General features: G+C 42.6%; 1 protein-coding gene across 3 annotated transcripts; it reads left to right on the top strand.

The window, feature by feature from the left end:
- Nucleotides 1-3,557: 3,557 nt before the first annotated feature.
- Nucleotides 3,558-27,486, top strand: SERPINE2 (serpin family E member 2). 3 transcript variants are annotated; one of them, XM_032698252.1, is made up of 10 exons: nucleotides 3,568-3,610; nucleotides 17,131-17,405; nucleotides 18,579-18,698; nucleotides 19,876-20,103; nucleotides 21,206-21,403; nucleotides 23,878-24,076; nucleotides 24,199-24,299; nucleotides 25,308-25,394; nucleotides 25,939-26,022; nucleotides 26,828-27,486. In XM_032698252.1, the coding sequence occupies exons 2-10, from the start codon at nucleotides 17,150-17,152 to the stop codon at nucleotides 26,863-26,865; spliced, it is 1,311 nt and encodes a 436-aa protein (XP_032554143.1). In that variant the 5' UTR covers nucleotides 3,568-3,610; nucleotides 17,131-17,149; the 3' UTR covers nucleotides 26,866-27,486. The 3 variants fall into 3 exon arrangements, with proteins under 3 accessions (XP_032554145.1, XP_032554143.1, XP_032554144.1); XM_032698253.1 differs by having other exon boundaries at nucleotides 3,600-3,619; XM_032698254.1 differs by lacking the exon at nucleotides 18,579-18,698 and having other exon boundaries at nucleotides 3,558-3,610.
- The last annotated feature ends 170 nt before the right edge of the window (nucleotides 27,487-27,656 follow it).

The raw sequence follows: 27,656 nt of genomic DNA on the forward strand, positions 1-27,656 counted from the left end.
CAGGCAAAGCACTTCAGAGTCATTCCTCCTGAGGTGCTAAGGTCACTCACTGCGGTGTTTCTGTTGCAAGCTTACTGGGTCCCAAGTCACCAATAATTTCCAGTTAAAACACTCCAGATGAACACAATGGAAGCCAATGAAAAACAGGAGAATTGTTGATTGGAAACGTTCCCCCATTCCTGCCACCAATGAAAGCAACCAGCAATCTGCTATGTTTGCACGGTGAAACAGAGTACAAACTTTTTAATCCTCAATTCAGAGTTCACCTAAAAGATTTAGGGCCAAATATTCCTCCTTCTTACACCAGCGTAAATTTAGGGAAATTTGATCCAACTTAATGTACTACCAGGTGGTGGATTTTGCCTCAGATCTCATTATTTTTGGGCTTTTATTTATATTCAGCCACTGTGTGTATACACATATACAAAGCAGTAATTTTTTTGCCAGCAATGAGAGAGTGGAGTTTGCTATATAAATCGGTATTTCTCAGTCAATATGTTGCAACCCCTGAAGGGGTTATAAAAACCATCTGGGGGCTTGTAAAAAACTGAAAATTTTATAACAATCTAAAGCAAAGAAAATGTCATTTCTTCCACTCTCCATAGAGCAGCACCATTCTCTTGGCAACCTGTCAAAACCATACATGAAACAATAAATTCTATAGGCTTATCACTTTTACCACAATTTTTTTACTTTAGCTTTACAAAACATGTATGGGAACTGGAAAGTTTCTTTTTTTTTTTTTTTTTCTCTCTTATATACGATTTCCAATCTGAACTGCTTGAAAAACGCTGCTCTAAAATTTTTGGCCTCAAAAGGCATTAGATTTCATTAAGGGCCTCCGCCTTGGTCTTCTCTTAAGCTGCTTGTTAAAACTACGGCCTATTTTGTCAAGCTTAGGCTTGTTTGTGTTGGAGCCAGTTTTTGTATTTCACCGTGACTTTCAGCCTGTCAGCTTCCTCTTTAAACCTAAATCATACAGGGAAACATCAACATTTCCCTTTGTGGGAAAAGATGTTTTGCTTCAAGTGGAAAAAATGGATGAGATTTCCTGTATCCTCATTAGCAATGTGGTGTATGGTTTGAAATCTGCCCTTTCTAAGGTGAGATACCATCTGAAGAACCTCTGTGCTTTAAAGTGTAGCCTCACAGCAGATGCAACTTGTCAGTGAATTTTGCTTTCATGTACTCATCTTTCATCTCCGTGCATAGGTACTTATCTATGAAATTAATTTCAATAGCAACCGAGTGTATCCCACCTAAAGGAATCAGAGAATAAATTCAGAAATCAAGGCTCACTGTTGTTTTTCTTCCCTACCAGGATGAGATGGGTCACACAAGGACTGGGCAAGCAGCAGAGCTGGTAAGGCTCTGAGACCCTCAGAGGGATAGGGGAAAAAGGAGGGGATGGTAGTGCTCCCCTTTTGGCAGCTGTTTGGTTGGGTGAGCCAGTCTCATGCAGCTTCACCCCAAACTCCTCTTGGCTTCAACTATTTTTGCCTCATGCTTGAATTTCCACAAATTAGCTGTTTGTTGACGCTAAGTACTTAATAGGTGTGGTGCCTCTTTCCAAAAAGTGTGACTAGTTAACTGCTTAATGGGCACAAATTTGATCACTCAAATGACTTGCTAAGGAGGAGAAAGTGATTTCTTCCCGGGGTGGGAGGTGGTTGTCGACAGATAGAAACTGAATGAGCTCTGGGCTACACGGCAACAACTAAAGGGAGGCTCCTACTCTTTAGCTCCAGTTTCACTGGATTGGAACTGTGCTGTCCAAACTGGGTGTAATCAAAACTGAGCCTATTTCATGGAAATTATTTGGAATGCAACTTCTTTATCCCTGTCCCATTTCTACTGAACACAGACTATAAAGCTTCCATGCGCAAAGGGCGGCTTCAGATCCAAGCTGAGGCTATTTGGGGGCCTGACTGTTGGTCTTCAGCCTTTCAGACTAGAACCAGGGTTCTGCCCCAAGATCTGAGTTCAGCTAGCTAGTCAGGATCTGGCTCTTCTGCTGCCTTTCCATAAACCAGATTGTACCAAAAGGATCCTAAACCCACTCAATTATATTTTCCCATGTAGTTTTCATGATACTAAGCAGTTGGGCAGGACATCTAACATGGTCTACACAGCTTTCTGTCTTCATCCCTGAGAGAAAATGGATGCTCAAAGGTTGTCTCTGCTAACGTGAAAAATCATGCAAAAGGCAGGTGGGTTTTGTTGTTGTTTTTAATTAATCTCTATTCTCAACTCAGAAATGGATCTGTGTAGGAAAGATGGTATGAAACATTTTTGGAAAAGAAGCCAAACTTTAATTAAAATAAGAAACTTGAGCTAGTTAGTAAGTAGCCTAAGAAATGTCCAGCAGCTGGTGCTGCCCACAAAGAAGCAATTCCCGGACATCCTCGCCTGCTGGTGCCAGCACCTTGTCTCAGCCAAATTCCCCCTGCCCTGGATGAGGCTGAGCTCCTTGCCTCCGTGTACGGCCACGCTGTGCCACCTCCCTCATCCCTCTTTCCAGCATTTTGGTTTTGCCCAGGCACAGGGGCCCTCCACTGAGAGAGCCCACCTTGATGAACACAAGGCTCTCCACCATAAAGACCAAGAGCAGCTGCCACTGCTGCTGCTCCGGCTCAGGCCAGGAGATGGGTTGTTTTGATTTTTTTATCCAGAAGAGTCCAAACTCCTGAGGGAAGAAATGTGGTTTATTGCACACTCATCCTGTTTCTTCAAAGCTGGACTGTGCCATGCATGAAAAATGTTTTGGAAAATAGGAGCAGAAAGAATGACTTAACAAGGCAGTATTATCCACTGCCGGACCAACACACTGCCCGTTTCTCAGAAGTCAGCAGCAGCACCGTTTTGGTACGACGAGTAGAAATTGCTTCTTGTGCTTTGTCAGTCCAGGGCTGTCAGTCGGTGTTAAGGTTCACATGTGCTTTACCGAGATTACACTTCTGTCCTGCCACTCTGCTGTGCCCATGCCTGTGTCATTACGCTGGAGCAGCAGCTTGTCTCAGATCCCTTACTCTGTTTGTGAAGATTAAAACCCCACTGCCATACGAGGGACCGAGGTCCTTGGCTGAGGCATTTCCTCGTCCTCGCTGCTGGAGGACGTGGGTGCAGTGGTGGGTGATGAGAGGAGGTGTCCCTTTGGCCGAAATCCTCCAATCTCCCACCACGCCACTGACCAGGAAGGGGCCTCATGGTGCTGGGGGACGCTGCTGCATTTGGCCTCGGTGGTCTCTGTCCCCTCGCCATCCCCTGGCTCGCCTGCCAGACCGGGCTGGGCACCGGCACTGCTGCCTCGGCTCCCCCTTCTCCCCGCCGCGGCTGGCGCGTCTCCGGCCGAGCCGGTGGGGCTGGGCAGGGTCCCCGGGGCAGGGGCAGAAGCCTGGGCGAAGGGATTCCGCGGGGGTACCCGGGGCTCCCCGGCCCGGCACAGGGAGCGCGGGGCGGGCTCGGGCCGTGCATCCCGTGCCCGGGGCGGGCCCGCGGCGCGGGGCGGGGCGGCCGCGGGCCCCATAAAGGGCGGGCGGCGGCAGCGCGGTCCGGCCGAGCCGTGCGGGCGGAGGGGCAGCGGCGGGGCGGGCGCGGAGCGGCGGGAGAGGTGAGCGGGGCCGGCGGGGTCGCCGTGCCGGGCGCGGAGCGGGAGGACGCGGGCGGGAGGGGACTGGGGCACCCAAAGTTTCGCTGCTGGCACCCCGGGTCCGCGGTGGTCGCTCAGGCGGCTCCTCGGGTGCGCTGTTACCTGGCTCCCGCAAGTTTCCCAGTGCCCGGAGCGTGGGCGCTGTGGCGGGAGCGGGGCTGCTGGAGCGGTGAGTTTCTCCTCCTGCCTCTTCGTTTTTTGGAAGGGTTTTTCCCCTGGAGGGTTTTCTTCCCGTAAGAAGCGGGTTTCGAGGCTGGTAGCCCCCGTGCCCCGGCAGGGCAGGATCGCAGCATCGCCGCCGCGTCCCGGGCGGTGCGGGAGAGGCGGCACTGCCCGAGCCCCGGCTGCGCTGGGAGAGCTTGGAAACTGCGAGTTGCTCGCTTCGTTCGTGTCTTCTGTCTGCTGTGAGAGGGAGCTTGCTGTTCTCCTACTAAATGGAAGTAATAAAAATCAAAATTCAGTTAGTAATGAAATTTTCTTTGCATGTCGAGTGATAGAGTAACAGGGGGGCAGCGGTTTTAGCCGTTTGGGAAGGAGGGGGTGACATCCTGATAGTGAAACGGGATTTGGATAGATCTGGTGGCATCGCATTATGTGCCGAAGCAGGTTGGCTAAAACTCTGACCTTGACTCCCTTTAGACTAATATAGGAGCATCCTTAGTGTACTGAGTTCTGGGAAGATTTGGAAATGCAGAGTACACCTCAGGAGAGAGCAGTTTGTCTCTTGGTTAAAACGGTGTTCGATATCTTGGCTCAATACTGTGCGGTGTAGGAGGATCTTCACAGAGAAATTAAACCTTTGGAGATACTATTGTGCTAATGAATAGGTGTTAAAATGTCAGGTGTCCCTTAAAACTGGGGAATAATATCTCTTTATGGATTAGAGGCCTCAGTGTGATTTATTTCTCTCCCCCTTTCTTATGCCCTCATATGATTCTAAAACATGATTTGTGTTTTGTGGTTTTAATTGCATTCTTGGGCAACTTCCTGAAAGAGAAACCTGGTAGACTGATTTTTTTTTTTCACTGCACTGAAAAATGACCTCTTTTTCTTTCACTTTCTCTTGTGTGAGTATTTAGTAATGTCTTGCCCCCAGCTTGCCACAGGAATTCATTAGAAACCTGGTTTCTTAGGGAGCATTCACAAAATGTACGTAGGTGTAAGCAGCTGTGCTGCCGTGTAGCCTGGAAAAAACGGGAGAAGCTGCAGACATCCATGAGAAAAGCAGCTACAATGATTGCTGAGTGATCGGATGAGTCTTTAAAGTGTGTGAGGTGAAGACCAGCACAAGTAAAAAACCTGAATGATTAAGTAGCTTAATTCAACTACATATAAAATGTACTAGCTTGGAATTTTAAAATTTTATGGGGGGTGATTAAACCTGTGAGCATAGCAGCTCTTTGGCACAGGAATAAACTTTTGAGTAATGAGTGCTAGTTTGCAGCTTTTTACAATGATAGACAAATTCTATGTCAGACAAGCTGTAAGCAAATTTCATCAGTGCTCCTAAGGTGCTGAAAAACTGCTTATCTGGGCATTATTCTTTTTTCTGCTCCCCAGGTATCAGGGTGATAGAAGAACTCCTCTTTGCTTTGAATGGTCATCACTATAGTCACATATACATATCTATATATAGCTCCATGTATCTCGTGTGGGAGGCAATAGAAACTCATGTCAGTACAAAAAAGAAAACAACAGAAGCCTGCAGTGGATTTTGTCTCAAGGTGTATACAGAAGTGTTGAAGCTTCTGTTTGGTGTTGTCATTGACAACCAGGAGAATAGCATGGCTTAGTGGCATGTGGAGACTTTGTGTGGGTCTCTAAATTGCACAGCCAGAAGCGTGTGCCAGTCCTAGAGCTTCTTAACAGAATATTGTTAAGCAGAAAAATGTCAAGCAGGGAACCCAGTAAGTTGAACTAGGCATTTTTAGACTAAATTGAAGTGTGTGTGTGTATAAATACAAAGAAATAGCCACCTCACCTTATTGCTAGGAATTACAGTGGAAATGGGGGATCAGAGGGAACTCTGGCTGGAGATTTGTGTTGCTGGTGTGATGGTGGGCTCAGTAGCTACCTGGCTTATGCAGCTGGTTGTGGCTTTTGATTCTTGCTAGGCAACTAGTGAACCCATGCCTGAAAAACGTGAGGCTCAGTGGAAGGTTTTTCTTGGAAGCTGGAGTTAGGGTTGTCTGGACTGCTTGAATTGCTTCATCACAAGCATGCATGAGAGAGCATGCTTTTGTAATACTAATTAGGGGGAAATTCAGCCTAATCATCAAAACATTTCCAGTTACTTGGTCTGTTAACTGGATTCTACTACTCTCTAGGGTCAAAGGTTTTATATGTGGGAAGACGGGAAAGATGGATTAATCATCACTAATCTGTAAAGTGTTGATAGATCCAGTCAGTTTTCTTTGTGTGCCTCTGGGCATCTTGCCAATCACCTGTGACATAACTTAAAAATCATGTTTTACACCAAAGTACTGGTTTGTAAGTACCATGTAATTCAGTGCACGTATACCAGCCATAAACAGCTTCTCAATAAGCAGAGTGATATATAGAATTATCTCTTTTCAGCTTTGAATAACAGGTAGCAGTAGCATGCAGTAGTCAATCACCTACATACAAATTTAAAGGTTAACAATGTAAATGTTATGAAAATATAAGAAGGTTTTTTATTATTATTAAAGTAGATAGCTTCCCTGTGTAAAAATATGAGAAAGCTGAATATGAGCGACCATGTGCACGTTCAGATGTGTCTCCTCTAAGATGGTTAAAGTGGTGGGGTGGGAGGAGAGCAAAAAGAGATGAAAATAAAGGTGGTAGCATTCTACAGTTGTAACTATACAAATGTTTGGGCTGGCATGCTATGGGAAAAAAGCTGTCCTGTGTTCTTTTTTCATGTCTCTAGTGATAGGCTCTAATTCACTACTTGACTTACATTGAGTACTTCTGCAAGCAGAGGTGAGGTCTCTGCTGAAGTGAGAGTCAGTGATCCTGGACAGGGAGAGGATGGGGCAATTTTAGTGGCAATGCTTCTATTAGCCATAGGTTCTTGAGCTGTTTGTCATGGCCTCGAAATATACTTAAGTGCTACCTGAAATGCTGTATTTATCCTTTAGCACCTCCTCCTGAGTGGTGTCTGTGGAAACGTGCATTTTGGCAGCTGCTACATCTTGTCTGTGATCTGGTGTTCACCTTTAATAGCCAGAAAGATTTTTTTTCTTATATTTTCAGGCTGAAATCAGAAGGTACCTTATGCTGGGGTCAAATAAACTGCTTTGTGGCATAATTAAGTACGAAAGCATATTCATCTTGTGGAATTATCTCCCCATGGTGGAAATTGCAGTCTTGCTGTCTATACTCATCAATGTGGTGTAAAGTGTGGGCTTCAGGCAGTCTCCTGTTGTCTCCTTGGGCTTTGGAAACTGTGGCCTGAACTTCTTTTTATTATCATGGAACCATGAAAGCAATTGTGGAAGGCATCAAAGCTGATTGCCAGTGAGTTCTGAAGTTCAGATGCCTGCTCAAGGCTGTGTATAGGTAGTGGCCTCAGCATGCAGGCAGGTTTGTTTGTGAGAATTATTAGTTGTCAGGAGACTGTAAGCTACAGTTGTAAATCCCACTGGGGTCCCCAGAAGCACAGTTAAGAAATGCTGGTACATCTTAGCTCTCTTAGTTTGGCTGATGTACAGATGATGTGAATTTATGTTAATCAGTTACGTGGCTTTGACCAAGACTCGTTTCTTACTTAAATGCTTTTTATGTTATTTAACAGCTTGCACTTTAAACTTCTATTGCTGCAGAAGGGCATTTTGTGGTATTTAGTGATGTTTCTCACTGCTTCTGTGAGGTGCTGTCACCTGGTCTGAAGTGCAAGCTGCTTCTGGCCAAAGGTTGAGTGGGTTTTGAGGTTTCATGTTTTCGTGGCAGAGGGGCAGTTTGTCATTGTCTCTGACAGGTTACAGGTACAAAACAAAGAGGAGAACTGAACATAACTAACTTTTCCATTCTGTTATCTTCTTACTTTACATCTCCAAGTAATCTAAGAAATATATGTAGAAGTTGGTGGATTATCTGTTAGCTATACATTTCCATTTTGCTATATACCTTCCCTCTTCCAGGAGTAGTTCATGTTGATTTCTCAGCACTGAAACAAGCCTCCAGCTGCTCTGGCAGCTCAGCTTAAGAGGCTGCTTTCCCAGCTAATTGCCTACTTCCTCTGCAGAGGTTCGTCATCTGCGTTACAGAAATAGTGATGGACTCTGCGGAGGCTTCTCAGCCAACACAGCTCCCAGCTCAGCCTGCAAACTTTCAGGCTGAACTGAATCAGATGGTTTAATATACCAGGTCATGACCTGCTCTTGCAGAATTCATGTGCGTAGTTCGTTCTCAGTTGTCCCTTTTTTCCTGTGGAAATTTAAGTCTTGCCTTTCCAAAAACCTGTAGTAAAGCCAGTGGGATCAGTCGGAAGTGAGGTGAGATTAAGGAAAAGAGTGTGTTCTCTTAAATATATTAACCAGTTAATAAGAGAATTACCAGCTGTTTAAAGACTGTAAGTCCTCTTGCAGATGACTGAGGAGGTGTCTATCTGAGCATATGGAGAGTTCCCAGCACAGTGCTCCATTCCTACATCCTTACAGCATCTGTGACTGCTGGTTGCATTTGTGGTTGGCTGGTTCTGCTTCTGAAACTGGGAGGGGGAAAAGATAAATATATGTAAATGTCTATATCCCGTAAAGAGAAATGTGAATACCCTTATCCTTTTTGGGTAGCCTTCAACCCAGTTCTGAAACAGCTGAGAAAAGGCCACTAAAAACTAATATCTCATGTTCCCGTGAGCTTAAGTCTGTTTCAGCGATGCTATCCTGGATACAGAAACTCAGTATGCTTTTTTTCATCTTAAGTACTAATAATTTGGCTACATTACACTTTACATTTGTTATCTAGTCTTTCAGATGAGAAGGTGGTTTCTAAATTAGCTTGCAAATAGGAAGTGGTTGATTGCTAATGTTGTACAGTATGATTAATAAATAAATAAAAGGCTAGTCACCTCTTACTCTGCAGATCTCCAACCACAAGTACAGTAAATGGTTAGAATGCTGTTCCAGGTAGTTTTGTCAGTTGGTAGCATTCTCGAGATACAAATGCTTAAAGTATCAGGTCTTGGCTTTCAATGAGTTTGTGTAAGTAAAAGTTTTTACAGAAGTTCTTGTTATGAACAGAGAATACTGGAGGTCCAATTTATTTTTATGGTGAAAAGAGTGTACTGATTGCAACTGTGTAAATTTAGAGAACTGCCAACACTGTTATTGCCAGAGCCTTTCCTCTTGTAGGAGGAAGGATAAGTAAAAAATTAGTAATATTGAATTACTTGCATTATTTTAAGCGAGGTTTCTTAAAGGCCACTTGGAAGACTGGGAGCCTGTCTCCTGTTACCAGCTGGGCATCTCTAACCCAAGCATGAATAGGCTTTGGTTAGATGTCATGTGGCTGATATGTCCTCCTACCTCTCTTAACTTCCCAGAAGAAGCTACATAGCTTCTTAGCTATGTAGAAAACCTAATTTTCAGTTGTGCTGTAAACCTAGACTGAACCATAGGGTGTGGAATGATGGGAACTGGGCTTTGTAGGATGTTGTTTAGTAGGAAATACAAGTACCTCTTCTGTAGAGTAACCTAAAAGGTGTAGAATCTGAAGGCAAACTGTCATCTGTCTCCTGCTCTGCAGCAACTCACATGCCTTTTCAAAGCTCTACTGAAATTTTCACTATTGGCTTGAGGATTCAATTCTATACCTTTAGCTTTCTTTGTTTCTTATACAGATTTTTTTCTTTGCTTGACAGTTCTCCAAGTCCCAGTGTTACAGATAGTAGTATCTTAACCCTTCTGAAGAAGGATGTATACTGGAAAGCTCTTGGCATTCAATCTGCTCCAAGCACAGCTTTCCACAGTTTTTAAGTGGCCATGGAGCCATCTCCACAAGGCTCTTTCTCCTCTCAGCCTGGTAGGTGCAAGACACAAGGCATGAGTCACTGGCCAGCAGATTAAAATTTACTTGGGGAGAGGAGAACCAAATTTGTTTCCCCTGCAGGGGTGTAGAAGTGCCAGAGCCATGGTATCAGATGATACCAAGATACCTGCAAAAAGTGAAAATGAGTAAGGTTACTGGGTTTCCCTTTAATATTTTTTTAAGGAAGAAAGAAAGGTCAAATCCTATGGCAGAGGTGGGACTTAGGGTAAAGGTGGTGATGAGGTACCTGATAAGATAACAGCCATTGTTAGTCCAACACCTTGTGAACTATTTACTTCATAAATGTGTACTTATATAGCCCATTATCAAAGAGTTAATACCTTGTACCTTTATTAATGGGAGCTCACAATGCTGTAGGCTTGCCCTTAGCTCCTCATGAGCCCCTGCTTGCATAATAAGCATTGTTAATGTACAGTAAATGTGGGAACTGTGGTTCCATGAGTGTTCCTCCTACAAAAAAAACTTAAAATGTGAACTTGAGTTTAGGCAATTGCTGTGATTGTTGAACCACTGTTCCCTCTACTGGGGTGAATCCAGAGCAAGAAGGTATAGCCTCACCAGCATGTTGTGAAACACTGCTGGCTGCCTCTTTTTGGGAAACTGGTTCTGCAGCATTAGTCATGATGAGCTGACTGTCCCAAGCTTGTTTCTTCATTACATTAAGATAACCACATTGTATAAAGAACTTAAGAGCAACAAAACCACTTCTTTAATAAAGGGACACCAGTAAATTTAAAACATAATTCTCTTTAACCTTCCCGATGCTGTAAAACTTGATAATAGATCTTGGAAAATTCTGTGGCAACGCTGCTTTAAATACAGGAGTATATAATATTTACAGTAGTAAGTAATACATAGAAACTTTTAACAACAGCTGTTGAACTTATAGCAGTGAGAGAATGCAGATAAAATTTGAAAATTGTGGTAGAAGTGTGCCCTGTCATATCAGCAAACTATATTTGCTCCATGAAGCAGAGCTTAAGTTGGCTTTTTTAATTATGTAAAAATGAGAGATGGAAGGAAAAGCAAATGATACATAAATGCCTGTCTATGTTCTTGAAACTCTGAATAGTGCCTGTGTAGTGGAGTGGTGAAGTAAAAAACACTCTGGTCAGCTTTGCATGATGTGAAATTGGTCTTTGTAATGAACTACCATGAACCACGACCAAATGCTATTGAAGACAGATACTGGTGCAAAAATCAGGGTGGCTTAGGAACTGGAGACCCTGTTCATGAAAAGAAAGTTTTCGATGGAGCTTGTCCCTCTGCACTTGATGCTTAACAAATTTGCAAGAAGTGGTGGTGGTCAGGACTCTTCATAAAGAAGCACTGAACTTGTAACTGTCCCCTCATGTGGGAGCTGTGCTTGGACAAGGAGACAGTTCCTGTCTGGGACCAGCCCGGTTTAACAAGCCAGGGCTCTGCTGGGAGATTCCTGCTTGGCGGGGGAGGCTGGTTGGACACGGCGGAACAGGCATTCCAGACTGAAGCGGCCCATCTTGAAACAAGCACAAATGCACTAAAAAACTGGGAGGAATAGGAATAACAGAGAAAGGTTTAAGGTTGAAGGACTGAGCCATTACCATGCTTTCTGCAGTTGTGTGCAATGGTGGCTGTAGTGCCTGAAATCAGACCAATATCTTAACATACAAAATTAGGTTTTTTAAAAAAAAAAAGTCGCTTCCGGTTTATCTCTGTGGACAAGTTGTTTATATCTTGTTGACAGTAACTCACTCCTCTTCAAAGCAGTGTAAGTACTGAGCTGTTTAAAAGCTAGCAATCATCCTTTCTTGGTAACACTGTGCATATACTAAACTTTCCAACTATTGGGTAATAGTGGAAAGAGTTGTTAGATAAAAAGGGAGAGCCAACATTCAGGACATACTAGAAAACCTGGAGGAAGATGAAATGTTTCCCAGATCTGTTGCGTGGAAGAAGCCACTCCTGAACTCACCTGCATTCAGACCATGATAGGAGAAGATACTGAAGCTGAAGGCTTTGGGATGTACGAAGCTTAGGTGGGGAGTTATGAACACCTGTGAGGGGGAGAGAAGCCTACTGACAGGTTTGAGTGTTTTAATTATGTTTAATATATATTTAATTATGCTGCCAAGTGGGTGTCATCTGAAAAACAAGACCCAGCATCTGACCTTCCCATTGCAGCCAGAGTGGTCTCACTGCTTGGAAGAAACAATTGCTGTGTGCCCAGCCAGCTTCTTGAATGACTGTTAACAGGTTTGGTTGAGTATTTATTCAGTCCTGCTGGAGAGACTTGGTTAAATGCCTGAAGTGAAGCTGCTTTTTTTGAGCTCACATGTCAGCTGAAATAAGACTTTTAAATTAGTAGCCCAGATGGCTCTGACATGGAAACATCAACATCTCGGACTTGGAGAGGTCCCTGACTGTTTGTTCCGGGCCGAGTTTCCCTGGGTACACAGGCTGCCCAGTGTCTGCCACGTGGGCTCAGGGGATCTGAGCTTTTTGAGCTAAATGCATGAGACCAGCAATGCTGTGGGACTCTGCTGTTTACTTTTAGTCTGTTTAGCTGTGCTTGCTGCTGTTTTGGTTAGAGCTATTCACAGAAGTGCAGTCTGGTGTGCAAACTTCCTGATGGCGTGATATGTCTTTAAAGAAACTGCAGAATCAATCTTGCAGCTGCAAGAAGGAGGGGTTTTTTTTGGGTTATACGTTATTGCTGTTGAAGTCAGGCTTCAAAATAAACTCTTGGAGGTGTCTCCTAGGAAGTGCAGCCAGTACAGATCTAAAAACCTATGTGCAGTTCATTATTTCTTCCTCAATTTGCTTCAAAGTGTTCTTCAGGCTCTCTGGGATAGGTCTTTTCTCCAACTTAGATTTTAAATATGAGTATTTTTTCAGCTTATATTTTGCCTCTGATCTTGAACCAAACTAATTTCTCTTCTTCCTCTTGGGAAGAGGACAGCAGCTTGGTTTGGCTCTCTGAAAACGTAAGTCCTTCCTAGATAGTTCTTTCCTGTAGGGGGATCTCCATTCTTAGCAGTTTTTTGTGCTTGGGGCTGAGGTGTAACTTCTCCCTGCTCTACCAAAAGCTTTTCTAGACCCAGATTAAACACTCCATATTAATATAACTTCACTTTTGTACCAGGCATTCTGTAAATGCAGGCTGGAGGCATTGTGTCCTCTTTGTTGACATAACTATTTCCATAATAAATTTCAGCCAAAAACTTAAAACTGTGCATTATGGGGGTGATCTGAAGAGCTGAGCCTAGTGAGAGCTGAGTATGCTGCCTAGTGTGTCAGAGGGTTAGTGTTTTGAACACCAGCTTGAGGCTGAGGTCATCTAGAGATGGATATCCTGAAGACTTTTCATCATCTGTCATGAAACAATGCAGAATTATCAGTGTAGATAGGACGTGGAACAGTCGTCTTCTCCTGCCTTTCCCAGAGCTCTGTGCCTGACTGGAGTAGTTATCTGAAAATTATATAGCAGCTTAAACTAGGCTCTGCAGTTAGATACAGGTATAACTAGTACTTCAGTGTGGTGTACAGGACTTGGCGTGGTGCTGTTGAGTGAGGCAGGGGGAGTTAAGGAGTCCTTGGTGTGCTTGCCATGGACATGGCATCCCCCATACAGCTGAATGTGTGACACTGTCATCTGTTTTGTTCAGAAAATTTAGCATTAGGGTTAAGAACTGGATTTGCATAACAAATTGCAGGGGGACCTGTTTTGGGTTTTTATTTATTTATTCTTTAGATATATTTCTTTGGGTTAGTGACAGTATTTACATTGCCTATTAAGAAGTCTAAGTTGTGGGATGTCCTTCCTGTAAGTTCTCAATTTAAGAAGTGGGCAGCCTACCCTGAAGAGGGACAGTTTTTTTTGGTCCAACATCTTTCAAAAGCCCACATTTATGTAAATGAAATTCGCCTATACACCTTCCTCCTTCTCAGTTAACTTTGTAAAAAATTTTAAAGGTCATAGGCAAAGAAATGCCTAGCTTGTATTTTTGTTTGGCTTTCTGAAGCATTAGATTCAGATTTAACTATCACTAAGTTTTCAGCTTCAGTGTTATGAAAGCTTGTTGGTATTCTGTATAGCAGGTCAGCTGTTTTCCATCCTACACATTGTACATCCTTTTGGATTTCTTTTCCCTGCAATGTACTTAAGCTGTTTCTTTCAGGATATGCAAATGCACTTGTTGTTACTGCACTGCACAGAAGTTGAATATACTGAAATCCATGACGGAAACATTAATAACAGGGATGCCACTTTGGCTCAAAGATGAATTTATATCCTCAGATGAAATTATCTCCCTTTTTATTTAACAACTGTTGCCTGGTTAAGCTGCGCAGTGGCCATAACAGGACCAGGCCAAGAAGGGGCTGCTCTATAACTGTTGCTGAAAAGTGTTTTTATGCTTTTCCCATGCTCAGAGCATTGCATGACTTTATTTCACTTATTTAGTATCTGCTAGAGATTGTGCTCCAAAACAGAGACCAACCTGCCTTAGTAGCGTGTTGGGGGTAGAGGTGAGGCAAACATCCTGTACCTGGTTTCCCAAGAGGTCTCCATGTTATAATTTGAAACAAAACAACAAACACAAAAAAACCCAAACAAAAAAAATCCTGGAGCAGTGGCCTTGGGGGCAGAGTTGGATTGTTTTGACAAGGCTTCACATGTGTCATGGGGAAAATGAAAGGCTGTCATCCTGAGTCTGCAGGGGCTGTCACCAGTGGAGTAGAAAATTTAGGGACTTGTGCTATATTGCGGTATAGGCAAAAAGAGAAATGTCTGACTTCAGCTAGGTTTGTGCAGATGCACTGCGTAAATGACAATGAAACATTGTTTTACTTGACTTCAAAGAAGTGTCACTCCTGTCTGTGCCCTCATAGTATACTTCTTGAGGTGTAATGTGTCAATGGTAGATGTGCTCAAAATAGCCCAGTCTCCTTTGGTTTGGGCCAGGTGGAGCTGCCTCAGTCAAAAGCAGGGTTTTCAAATTGCAGCTCAAACTCTGCTTTGTGGTCATCTGGCACTGTCCCTGTCCATCACTACATGGGACAGGCTGTATTGCACCAACATTAACTTTTGCTTGCTTTTAAGTGCATCTGGTAAGAATCTCTAATAGTTTTGGGGGTTTGAGGCTTTGTTTTGCCAAGGTATTTGGTAAAGGTAAAAGTCTGCTTAGTATCAGGATTAAGAATTTGTTTAAACTGCCCATTGGGTTTCCAAATAGGGTGAAGAGGTGGCCACCAAACCACCAAAGAAACCTTAAACCCTTAACTTCTCTTGGAGTGTCAAGCCATACTTGCCTCCTGCAAGGCAGCATTGCCATCAGCGTAGAGCTGCTGCCTGGGAGAGGGGGAAGCCTTGTGCCTAAGAACAAAACTAGAGGTTCAGATGGTTTGTGCCAGCATCAAGGAACACTCAAGAATATTCCTGAACATTTTTTTATTTAACAGTACAAGTTCACTTTCCCTGTCAGGCTCCTGGCTCTCCCCATGACAGCTTTGTGCTGTAGCTGGTGGTAAGAGGTGCAAGGTGAACCTGGGGGTGGGTGACTCGTGTAGCCTCTTTGAGGGGCTTGGGTGGCATTTGGGTTTTCTTCCTGCAGGTCTCTGCTGCAGATAGCCAAATCCTGTCTAAGTTTTGGATTAAGCATGAATAGTTCCTGTTGATGGCTGATGTGGAGTTCCTTTGGAAGGAATTGTATTCAGTGACTTCAGAACTGCTTGAGGGATTATTAGGTTGATGGGAAAGACTTAATTATTGAGTGGGCTGTTAGCCTGCTTTGTAGGATAGTGTTTTTACTTTTACTTGCATAACTTAAATCAGTCCAACAAGCTGCTCTGGTAATATTGACAGTTGGACTGAGGGGAGAAAGATGTCTCAACTCCTTCATTATTTCATTTGGTTTATTCTGTGCTGCAGTGGCAAACTTTAACAAAGCCAGTTCTGTCCCCTGAGACAGTGTATAAGAAAGTGGAGATGCTGTATTTTGCTACTTTCAAGTGTTTTAGCACAGCTAAAGTACATGCTATTAAAAGACGATTAAACAAATCCGTGCAAACACCAGCTGGTTTGATGGTAATCAAATGCTCCAGCGTGGTTTAGGTAGGCTGGCGATGGCAGAGCTCCTGGGAGCCTCACGCCCTTGGAGTGTGTGGGAGGAGGCTGCGAGTGACGCCTCATCCCGAAGCTCTGCGGCTCTGCCGGGCCCGGCACTGGGGATGCTGCAGCCAGGAGAGCCAGTGTGCCATGCCCTGCAAAGGCTCAGGGGGGGCAGAGACCCGTGTTAGGGGTTTGCATGTGTTGTGCAAATGACACTTTATTCAGTTGTGTGCCTTCTGCGGCCTGATGAGCCTTTGGTGAACTAGAGAACCAGCTGATTCCTCCTCACCTTGTTGGAAGACGGACAGCTCAGCACGTTCTTGGAGTGCCAAAGTCAGCTTAGTGAGGCAACAGGCACACTACTGGTCTGAAAATAGAAGTCAGGGCTGTTAACTGTGCAACTGAAATGTCTTAAAAGTGTGGTGAGCAGGGAACATAATTTAATGAAACTGAACATTATTGCATGACTGTTTCTCTAAGTACTTGTTTGCCCTAAAAAAAAAGAGGTTGACTGCAGTTTCATGAGTAGGAAATACAGTGTAGTAGTTACAGTACAATGTTTAAGATTTGGGCTTGGTTCTCTATAATCAGTTGCTGAGAGGTCTTGAACAAACTGTTACTGCTGCTTGTGCTTCATTTCCTAGATCATGGATGTCCTGATACTGAATTCTGTCAGGTGTTAGACCTGCAGATAGGCCTGTTTTGAATGTTAACTTCACTCTGTACTCATTAGCTCCTGTATTTTGTTAAATGGAAAAGTGCAAGTTGAAAACAAAACTTTGCATTTTAAAATCTAAAAGTTTTCCTCTACATTCCCATTATGGAGAATGCCAATTATGCAGCTAACTCTTATTGTTCTAGGCAGGTGTAAATTCCTAGGACAGAAGGTCTGTTTGCATATGTACACATGCTTCTTCTGTTCACTGTGGAAAATGATCTGTAAAGTGTACTGTGCATCACATCTTAGTGGGCGAGGACTGTACCACATCACTTCTTGGCACTAACTTACCCTAAAGGGCAGTCTAAATAGAATGCCAAGGCTCATTTAATTGAAACACAAAACTAACAACTTCTGTGTGGTGGGAGGTAATTTCCCAGTTTGGTGGCTTTTGCCCTGTTACATAGGCAGTGATATTTAACCACTTCATGATTATCTCTGCATCTGGAAACCCCTAGGCCTAAAATACTGGTAGTGGTAAGTAAAATGCAAGTGTGAGCCTCACTGCCAGAGCTCTGTGAATGGTGTGTGGCACATGTGCAAGACTTGCCTGCTCTTTAGGTAAATAAGAATTTATGTTAAAAATAAAAACGCTGTACTTGTGAAAACTGACTTAACTTTCCCCTTGTTTTCTTACAGGTATCTCCAACCAGGAATCATGAACTGGCACTTCTCCCTCCTCTTTGTTCTTGGGACTTTAATGTCTGTATGTTCCCAGTTCAGTTTTTATCCTCTGGAGGAGCTTAGCTCTGATGTTGGAATCCAGGTCTTCAATCAAATAGTGAAAGCGAAGCCTCAGGACAATGTTGTTGTTTCTCCTCATGGGATTGCATCAGTCCTGGGGGTGTTGCAACTGGGAGCTGATGGCAAGACCAAGAAGCAGCTGACAACTATGATGAGATACAGTGTAAATGGTCAGTGGTTCCTAAGGTGGTTCTGGGTGTGTTATGTCAGACTCTTCATGCTGTATGAGATGGCTTTCCAAGTGTGGTAGATTGCATCATGCACCAATTAACTGTGTTTACCAAAGCACAAAATGGACAGACTGGAAGCTAATTGGCAATTTGAGTGTGGACATATACATATACTCCAATTGGCTTATAAGCAGCTTGGTTAATGACTTCAGGGCCCCAGCTAGAACTGCCTTTGTCCTTGTAAAATTGGTTTTTCAGAGCAATGTGGGAGGTGGTCCAGTGCCAGCACCGTGCAGGAAGGCTGCAGTACCCCATTTCAGGCTGTCCTGAACAGCCTTTAATGTGCCACTCCTTAGATAAGAGGGCAAGAGAATATTTATTGACACCATACTGAAAGCAATGCAAACTAACCATACTATTGATACTTTCACTTTGCTCTTCAGCTTTTTTCATGTGTTTCTGCTGTCGGGATCCCTGTATCTTGTAGTGCCCTCTTCAGCCATTTCTGCTTGCCTCTGTGCCTGACATTGCATGCATTTGTGTTTGTGTTCCTCTGCCACTGTCTGCCCCTTGAGAGTGTGTAGCCTGAAGGTTCTTACTGCTTTAATTTGCACGCTATTTTTGTGAGTGTTTGCCAGCAAGACTTAACGTCTTAGTGCCAGCATTCTCCCTTACTACCAAGAATAGGAAACCCTCTAAGAGGTAAGTGCACATTTAAATCTTGAGCAGTATTGTCATATGACATGCTGTTCTGTCTTCATTTGCTTTGCTGTTTTGGTCCTGGGTTTAAAGTACAGCAAAATTATTTGATAGTTTAAGATCGAAATGATGTAGATGGAAATATCTTCATTGGATGATCAACTTTAGGAACATTTGAATGCTCAAAATATAAGTACTTTGAAAAATTTTCAAGCATTATATCAACTTGTTTTATTTGGCCCACAGTCCTAATGCTGTGAGACACAGAGGTTCTCAAACACCTTAGCAGGTAGCCAGTACCTTGTTAGAGACTTGTTATGGGATGGGGAGATACCTATCTCATTGCACAGATTTCCTCTGCTCTTGTTCATGATTGCCTTGCAGTTCCTTGGCAACTGCAGCAACTGCTTCTTTGGAAAGGTAATAGTTGAAAAGTATTTAATTTGTCTTTAGCTGTCTTTTAATGCAATTTAGCAGCAGGAAGCAAAGAGGAGAGCCAGCATCATGAGACCAGACAGCTCTCCCCGGACCACCAGCAAGTGATCCGTGGACCACCAGTGGTCCACAGAATACAGTTTGAGAACCTCTGTTATGGTATGTTCTCCAAAAGAATTTGCCCCTAGTGTTGGAGAGTGAACATTTATAAATTCATACAACTGTACTGTTAAAGCATTCATGATACATGAAACAGCAAAGCCATCTGAGGCTTTTTTCTTGTATGCAACTAAGAGAATAACTCTGAACTAATTTATTCACTTCACATCTCTTAAGTTTGTCTACATCAGGAAGTAGTCTGGAAATGTTTCTGCCTAAATTGTATTGGGAAACAGAGGGAACTCATTAGTAACTCTGAAAAACAGCCACCCAAGGATTCTGTTCAATATAATGGTTGAACATGAAGTTGCTTGCCTGGCAAGGGCTTCCCTGTGTAGACAAGCACTCCTTCATAAGCCATAACACTGGGGAGAACTGAGTATGGTGAACATAGCAGTTCTTCTGTGGTGCCATATGCCTTCTCTCATACACAGTGAAGGAGCTAGCAAGCCCTTGATACAATCTGCTTTCAGATCCTAGGGATCTTGACTGTAACACCAGAACCTGCTACTTTCCTTTTTCCTTTTTTTTTTTTAGAGACAAGCTCATGTGTTAAGGGATTGATTCCTGCTTGTAGCTGATTTAGGCTGGGACCTAGTCTTGAGGGAAACCAAGACTTGACTTGCAGTTTATTAAAGAAATCTTGACAGTTTACTTTATTCTACAATAAATGGAAAGGAAGTATGTCAAGAACAATTTTTGCTTTACACTCTGCAGTTCAAAACCACTTGTTGTGCAAATCCTGCAGAGCTCTGACTGAGCAGCCTGACCCCTCAACTTTTTTTTGTCATTGTCGCAGAACTGACAAGTTTTCTGGGCTTATATGATATGAAATGTGTTTTGGAACAATCTGTTCTGTGGAAGAGCATGGTTAGTAGCTCCACAGTAAGACTTGAACCTCAGTGTTATCCCTAGCACTGTCTGTTGCATTCTGAGCAGATACCTAGAGGGGCAGCAGGAATCACAGCAGAGATCATGTTTTTGCTGGGAAACCGTATCAATCTTCAGATGAGAGATCAGAAATGGTTGTTTTGGAAGTCCTCTGAGAATGCCTGCTTTGATCTCCTTTTCTAGTCCAGCACTTAATGTCTTACCTTTCATGTCATTAATAGTTTGCATATAAAGTAACTGTTCATCAATCTTATTCTAAATTAAACTTGCTGTTCTTTCCAACTAGGAGTTGGTAAAGCCTTAAAGAAGATAAACAGGCTCATAGTCTCAAAAAAGAATAAAGACATTGTAACAATTGCTAATGCAGTGTTTGCAAAGAGTGGCTTTAAAATGGAAGTGCCTTTTGTTACAAGGAACAAAGAGGTGTTTCAGTGCAGTGTCAAGAGTGTGGACTTTGAGGACCCAAATGCAGCATGTGATTCCATCAACCAGTGGGTGAAAAATGAAACAAGGGGTGAGTATTGGTGAGTGCCTCTGTGTGTTGCAGGGTGGTGTCTGAGACCTCAGATTCAAATGGAAATACTGGGGAAAGATGGGGAGGTGGAGAAGGCTCTGCCCTGCAGCTAAAACTGTCTTTTAGCTGGCATTACTGTGGTATTCTAGAGCTGATGGGCCAGGAATCAGCAGCCTCACTGCCCCAGCAGATGAGCCTATCTGATGGCCTGGAAGGGATGTGTGCAGTGTGTGTGCCTGTGTCCATCTGCCTGCCCATGGGATCAGGGGAGCTTCTACTGTTCTTTACATTCATACAACTAATGAGAAATCCAAGCAGAGTTTGGAGCATGCTTCCTCTTGCAGCTGTGCTTTCTCAAACATAAAAGATACTTTCAGGCAACTCAGATGTTTTACTCAGTAAATCAGATTTACAGAAAGATATAGGGCAGTTCAGCTTTTGCTGTGACTGCCCTAAACTCTTGTAAGATATGACCCTGTTCTTATGACTCAGATTTAGTGGAGGATTCCTAATTAACCCTGCCTTGACAGAACTCCTCATGATTCAAGCCTCTTGGCATCTAGTTGTCAAGATTACATGTGCTAAAGCCAAAGATCACGTTTTGCAACATTTCCCAATCTAGGTGAACTACCTAGTTTGGTACCTCTTGGAGTTAAAACCAGTGCCTCCTGGATGTGAGGAGTGTGTTGATGATGTTGGATGTGGTATGTGTGAAACGAGGCTGTCAAATTCTTTCTCAACCACATCACCAGTTTTGCATAGCAATGTTGCAAGCAGCGTGTGAATGGGGAGGTGTTTCAGCTGAAACTATTACCACTGTAACAGTCTTAGATCTGTTCACATGCTGGAAAGGGTAAGGCCTTGTTAGTTGTTATAACATCAGACTATCAATTAGTAAGATGTGTTTGAATTCTAGTTATCCCAAAGGCTTACTTTTTGACAAAGAATACCATTGGCTTTATGAATCGTGAATGCATTGCCCTGTGAAGAGCTGGTACTCTCACAGATCAAGAGGTCTAAACTAATGTGTGCTTCACGTTCCTCATGAACAGTTGGCAGTGTTATGACAACAAGTACTTAAGACTTCCTTTATTTCTTCTAGGAATGATCGATCAGGTTGTAGCTCCAGATGATATTGAAGGCAGTTTGACCAGACTGGTTCTAGTAAATGCTGTGTATTTCAAGGGCTTATGGAAATCGCGATTCCGACCTGAAAATACAAAGAAACGTCCATTTTATGGAGCTGATGGGAAGACCTACCAAGTTCCTATGCTGTCCCAGTTGTCTATCTTCCGCTGTGGTAAGCTCAGTGACTCCCACTACCAAGGACAATGGTTGTAAACTCAGCTCTTTCAAACTGAAACAAGAATTTGCTGTACGTGTGGTGTTTAAATGGTGCTGCTTGTTGCAGCTGATGCAGGCACCTTGTGTTAGAAGAAGTGTCTGTGCTGCTGGGGTATGGGTAAGCTTGCCCTGCAAGGTACTTAGCAGTTGCTTAAGGTTGAATATTCTGTCAAATCCTCTTGCCTTCCAAATGGAAAATCTGAAGTACCCAAATTGAGAAATTTGCATGTTACTTAAGCTTTGCTGTAAGGAAAAGAAAAAAGGTACAGGTTCCTAAGGAGTGAGAATAAGGAAAAGCTGCAACAGAGACAGAATGTAGAGGTTTACCTGGTGATGGGCTGTGTATGAAAGACGGAGTACAATAAATCTATATTTTACCGCATATAGAGAAATGGAACTTGCACAGTCCCCAGTCCTGTGAGAGCCAAAAGAGCACGGGGTTAGTATGTTGGCTGTATCTCTCAAGGTGTGAAACAGCTCTTCAGATTGAGTCACAAGTGAAAAGAAGTTCAGCAGGTTCAGCCAGACTTCCTTCAGAGATTCTCAGAGCTGACATAAGCAGCTTGATGTGACTGACAATGAACTTCAGAGCTGCAGTGTTGCAGCCCTGTGGGGATTTTAGTGGTCAAAGTAAGATTGATACTCTGATTAAAAACTTCTGTTGCATCCTTCCAAGAAGTGCTGCTTGGAACTTGCTTCCTTGTGTGCTAAATACAATCTGAGGAATAAGTCTGAGAGTACAACTTTCTTGCTATAAATCCAGAAAGCAAGACCCACTGTGCTTTTAAATGCCTAGTTTTACTGTCAGTAGTGCTCACCTAATATTAGTAATTTATGTTAAAGTAAACAGCTGTGACTTTCTGTCCCAAACATATATGTTAGAGCAAATGTAATGTAGTACTTTAAGTGACTGCTGAAAGTGTGAGTTGTAGAAGGTGGGGAAGCCTCCTGCAGTATGTACTAATCTGCGGAGTTTCAAAGAAATTCATGACTTAAGATGGGGTTTAGCAAGACTATTATTTTGAAGGCTTTTGACTTCTGATGCTGGTTAAAGTCTCCATTACGTCTAAGCTAGAAAAGCTATTAAGGCTAGAAAGGAACAAAAGAAATACTGCTGAGTTAGGACTCACTTTAGTTTGTGAATCTCTGGATTTCCTCACACAGGGCTTCTGTTTTATCTATGCTTGCAAAGGGATCTTTAAAAGTTTAAATTTATTAAGCATCTTCAATCCCATGAGCTGACTGAAGCTGAGCTTCCCCTCCTTTGGGGATGCCTCAGTAATGATAGCAGTGTGTAGCAGATCAGGAAAGCAGTGCTTACCTGTTGGGACAGTTCACCTTGTGTTACTGTCCTGTAGCTGAATTACACAGCCAGTGTTTTGGTCTGTAGGCTCTAGTTGGAGAACCACTGCCATAATAAAAGGAAATAATGAAACTGCCAAGCCTGACACTATTCCTGCAAAAGTGTGATACTGCTGGTTTTGTAGCAATATGAACTCAGTCGAGGCATGTTGCATGGCCCTGGCAATAAGATTTAATCAGTAATGAAACTGTTGATTTTTCGGCTTGGGCTGATAAGTGCAAGTTTAGATGGAGAAAGGGGAAAGATAATAAGATCTTGCTGCTATCCAAAAACTTTGCCCGAAATCCTGTCTGTAGTTAAACTGACAAGTTTTCACTTGAAACTAACTATAAAAAGCGTTTGCTTCCCAGCCACATGCCAGAAATCCCACAGTAACTAAAGGGAACTTGGAAGAGGAGAGGGTTGCTCAAAGACAGTCTTCCTGACACTTGCTGTAACTTGGAGGTGTTGCTATCTCACTCCTTCTCATCTAATTGGCATCGTGCACTGCCTCTAAGTGGCTGATTTCCACTATCTTGAAAGGCTTAAGACTGCTTCCTAATCAGATCCTTATTCAGCAAGAAGATTAAGTAAATGCCACAGACTACTTCAGACAGGAGCTAGGAGCTCTTGCAATAACTCTTGGAGGAAAAAGCTTATCTACAAGATCTCTTCAAGCTGGAAAGATGCTTTTCCTTGCTTTTTGTTTCTCAGTGTGCAGTTGGTTCTGGTACAATTGAGATCTGAAGTAGAGATGCAGCTGCTTTGCAGACTTTGTCACTTCTAACGTAGCTTGCTTGCTGCTCTGGGCTGATGAGGTTTGTCTGGGACACAGGATGTATATTAAATGAGTTTTTGGTCCTTGGTGTCATCCTGTCTGTGCTTTATGTAAAGCTAGCATCTCTCCAGAGCCCATGCCTTTTGAAGGGTTGCCTAGTAGGAAGCCTGTGACTCTAGAGTCAGTTTTAAGATGTGGGCAAAACTTCCCTAACAAACTCTTACAGCTGTAGGTATCTAAAGGTAAGATGGACACTTAAGGCTGTAGGTTATGGCTCACTAGGTTTGGTTTTTTGGGTTTTTTTTTTTAGGTACTACAAGTACTCCAAATGAGCTGTGGTATAACATCATTGAGCTGCCATACCATGGTGAAATGATAAGCATGTTGATTGCATTGCCTACTGAAAGCACAACGCCACTCTCTGCTATCATTCCCCACATCAGCACAAAAACAATAGGAAGCTGGATGACAACCATGGTAGCAAAAAGAGTGCAGGTTATTTTACCAAAGTAAGTACTGATGTAATCTATTTCTCCTTCAGAGTGTTTTCAGGGGTTATTTATGTATATCTCATCTGATACAGGGTGACTTTCCTGATGCATTCATTTTTATCTTTCTTTGTTCCTACTAGATTTACAGCAGAAGCAGAAACAGACCTAAAGGACCCTTTGCAAGCACTTGGTATTACAGATATGTTTGACCAGTCGAAGGCAAACTTTGCAAAAATAACAAGTAAGGGGGGTTTTTGTTTGTTTTAATTCATGGTGGTCCTTCATAGCTCCTAGCACTGAATAAAGTGCTGCTTTACCAGTGCAGTTTTGTCTGCTTTATTTTGGCTGCGTTACTATGACACTGGAGCTGGGTGTTATATTGTAGCCAGCCAGGCATGACTGTTTGCTTCTGTTGAATGTTGCAGTAGCTCTTTTTTTCCCCTTGTCTTGCATTACAGCAGTAAATCATGGTGGTCAGTTTAAGATTTGATAATAAAGCCTAAGGGTCTCAAGCATTGTCTAAAATCTGTGGCAAGACTTATAACAATACTGTACCTTAGACTGTGGCAAATACTGCAACTACAATATGTAACTTTCCCTGAAGTATGTGTTTAATGACTTTTTCTTCAGCTCTGTAGGAAAGCTCAAGGATTACATTCACACTTTAAGGGACTGGACCGACCCAGAGCTGTAAATATTAGTATCTGAAAATGGAGTATAGACACTTCTGAACTCATGGCTGTAAAATGTCATTGTATTTTTCTTCTCTGCTTTTATTAAACTTCTCCATAATGAGCTAACAAAAAAGCCTGCCTTGTGCTGGCTTAATTTGAAAACAAATTCTTGTGTTTGATTGAAAGCAAGGTGTGTTGCTAAGTGCTTTTTCCCCCTCCCTGACATTGAGATAAGTGTCTTAAATTCAGGAAGCATATTTTTTTCAGTTGTTTTCTTTTTTTTTTTAATTAAAACTAAAAATGGAAGTGAACACTTAAGTGAACACTTCTTAAACCATCAAATCAGAAAACCTATTTAAATGGGGAGGGATGGGAGTAAAATAGGTTATTCCCTGTTTTCCAGTTACTCAGTGACTGTATTCAAAGATGTTACCAGTAGTGTTCTTCACTGCAGCTTCAGGATTTCAGCAGCTTTTATTATTCTGAGCCATGCTGGCATAGCTGTTAGCTACAAGGTACTTCAGGACTTTTTCAAGTAGTTTTACTGCAAGTGCTGTTCTCCATGGCTTTTTCAGGAACAGAAGGTCTTCATGTATCTAATGTTATGCAAAAGACAAAAATTGAAGTTAGTGAAGATGGAACCAAAGCTTCTGCAGCAACAAGTAAGCAACTGCACTGATAACTGTCAGACTTGGGAAAACTCCATTATAAGCTATAGCACTAAGCAAAGATAGTCCACTCAGAGACCATTGCAGGAATAATCTGACTTAGATCAATTGGTGGGTTTTATGAAATCTCAGGAAAATCCCAATTTTCCCATGTTGATCACTGTAAGAAATGCTAACAGGCTTACTTCTAGAGAAGTGTCTTCTAATAGCTCTGACCACTCATAAAATGTTCTGGCCATCCAGGTGGCAAAGAGGACTGAGCTACTACATGGCTTTGGGTGACAGCCCAAGAGTTCCAACTTTCTTTGGGTCTTGTATTGTCTTTTTAATATGCATCCTGTAAGAATATCATGTGACCTATGTGGCTTTAAATGTCTGAGGTGGTAGGTCTTAGGCATTTGTCTACACCAGTGAAAGCCTATATGTATACACACACACACACATATATATATACACACACACATTACGAAACTGATAGAGTATATCATGTGTTGTCATGCTTGATTTGTCTCACTCTGAGTCTTATCTTTCCTGCAAGCTGCAATTTTAATAGCCAGGTCATCTCCTCCATGGTTCATAGTAGACAGACCGTTTGTATTTTTCATCCGGCACAATCCCACAGGTAAGCAGCATTTGTAGGTACTTTTTGGCTTAGCAGTTGAGTGTCAGTTATGTAATAGTGACAAAAGAAGTCTGGAGCTACTGAATAACTATTTTTGAAAAAAAATCCTGCAAGTATATTTTTATACCTTTAATATTAGATTATTTTATTGGGAATACAACTCAGAACACGGTGAAAAATACATACTGGCTGCCAAGTTAACAGAAATAAGCATGGCAGGTTTATGGGTACAAAGAGTCTTTAATAGTCAGAGTTCCTCTGAGGGCAGAGGAAACAACTCTTACTGATAGTGAATTGGTGAATAGGACCCAGCTTTCTGATGGACAGTCAGCTATTCAGGGCAGAGGCATGATAGGGGCTTCAGAGATCTAGGGTGTTGCTCCAGCCTGCTCTGAACTGAAGTCAGTGTTCAGATATAGCAGTCGTGGCTTCTCTGCACTATGGGCTGATTCTCCTAGAGCAGGGTTGCCCCATTTAGTTTGAATAGCTTGTCTGCTTCTTGCAGTGACATGTATGATAGATATGTTAGTTAGCAGGGAACAAATGCAGCTGCCAGCACTGGGGGAAGAGCAGGCTCCTGGCAGCAGTCCCCATCCCCAGGCTCCACAGAGCATCAACAGAACTGTGTCTCCAGAAATATGAGCTGGCCACCTATCCAAACATACGCTTCCCTGGGCTCACAAACTCGAGGGAGGCTAGACAAGACTGACGAGGTGGCTTGGCTGTGCTCTGTGGACTTCATGCTTTTATGGAAAAAACTCTACTGACAGACTATGGTAATCCTTGTTTTTGTTTCATCCCTCAGGTACAATCTTGTTTATGGGACAAATAAACAAACCTTGAATGTGGAAAAGACTTTCTTCAAGAAGTAAACAGGCACACCCCTGTTCTGTTAAATATTTTGTACACTACTCTTTGACTTCACTCAAGAGCTAGTTTTAACCACTGGCTAGGTTTTGAAACAGGAGTCGACATAGTTCTGGCTTTGTGGGGGAAAATACAGATTGAAAACTACAGTATCTCTTCAAAATGTCTAAAAGATTCCCTAAACTACTGAATGGTTACCTATGCTAACAGCTTTTGAGCTTTTTCTGTATCTACTAAGAATTTTATGTATGGCTTTTTGTGAGAGGATTTTAACAAAGAATGATAAACGTTTCTATTAATGTTGGTTTTTTCTTGTGTGTGGAAAAGGTCTAATTTTGTAGATACCACCTATCAAGACTACTTTTGGTTCTTGGTACCTGGATATTCTTGGTAGAAATAGAATAAAAGTTCTAGCAGTTTTTATATAGTGCATGTATCACTGAGAGTTCTAAAACTAGTGTGGTGTTCAGTACACATCGCATTGTCCTGTCTTATTGTAATGTAAACTTGTCATTGCTAGTATACACTTTCTATTGGATTTAAATTTTATATTTGTTTTTGTACAAAGGAAAAAATAAAAGTGCATTATGAACAGTCGGTGTTGTGGATCGTGGATGTGCTGGTGGATATTTGGCTCCAGAGCCCTGTGAACTACTTGATTGAGACTTACTTCCAAGGAAGGTGAAAGGAGAGTGGTTTTGTGAGACCTTTGTGGTGTGTGTGTGAGGGAGTGGTTTGGGGTTTTTTTGTGTATGTGTGTGGGGGTT

The sequence above is a fragment of the Chiroxiphia lanceolata genome, chromosome 10 (assembly GCF_009829145.1).
Source record: "Chiroxiphia lanceolata isolate bChiLan1 chromosome 10, bChiLan1.pri, whole genome shotgun sequence".
Lineage (NCBI taxonomy): Eukaryota > Metazoa > Chordata > Aves > Passeriformes > Pipridae > Chiroxiphia > Chiroxiphia lanceolata.

What these genes read in the sequence shown, in the direction of transcription:
- SERPINE2 (XM_032698252.1), top strand. Translation starts at nt 17,150, where the DNA reads ATGAACTGGCACTTCTCCCTCCTCTTTGTTCTTGGGACTTTAATGTCT. An exon ending in GTGCAGGTTATTTTACCAAA is followed by an intron (nt 24,077 to 24,198) that starts GTAAGTACTGAT and finishes TGTTCCTACTAG; the next exon opens with ATTTACAGCAGAAGCAGAAA. An exon ending in AAACTTTGCAAAAATAACAA is followed by an intron (nt 24,300 to 25,307) that starts GTAAGGGGGGTT and finishes TGGCTTTTTCAG; the next exon opens with GAACAGAAGGTCTTCATGTA.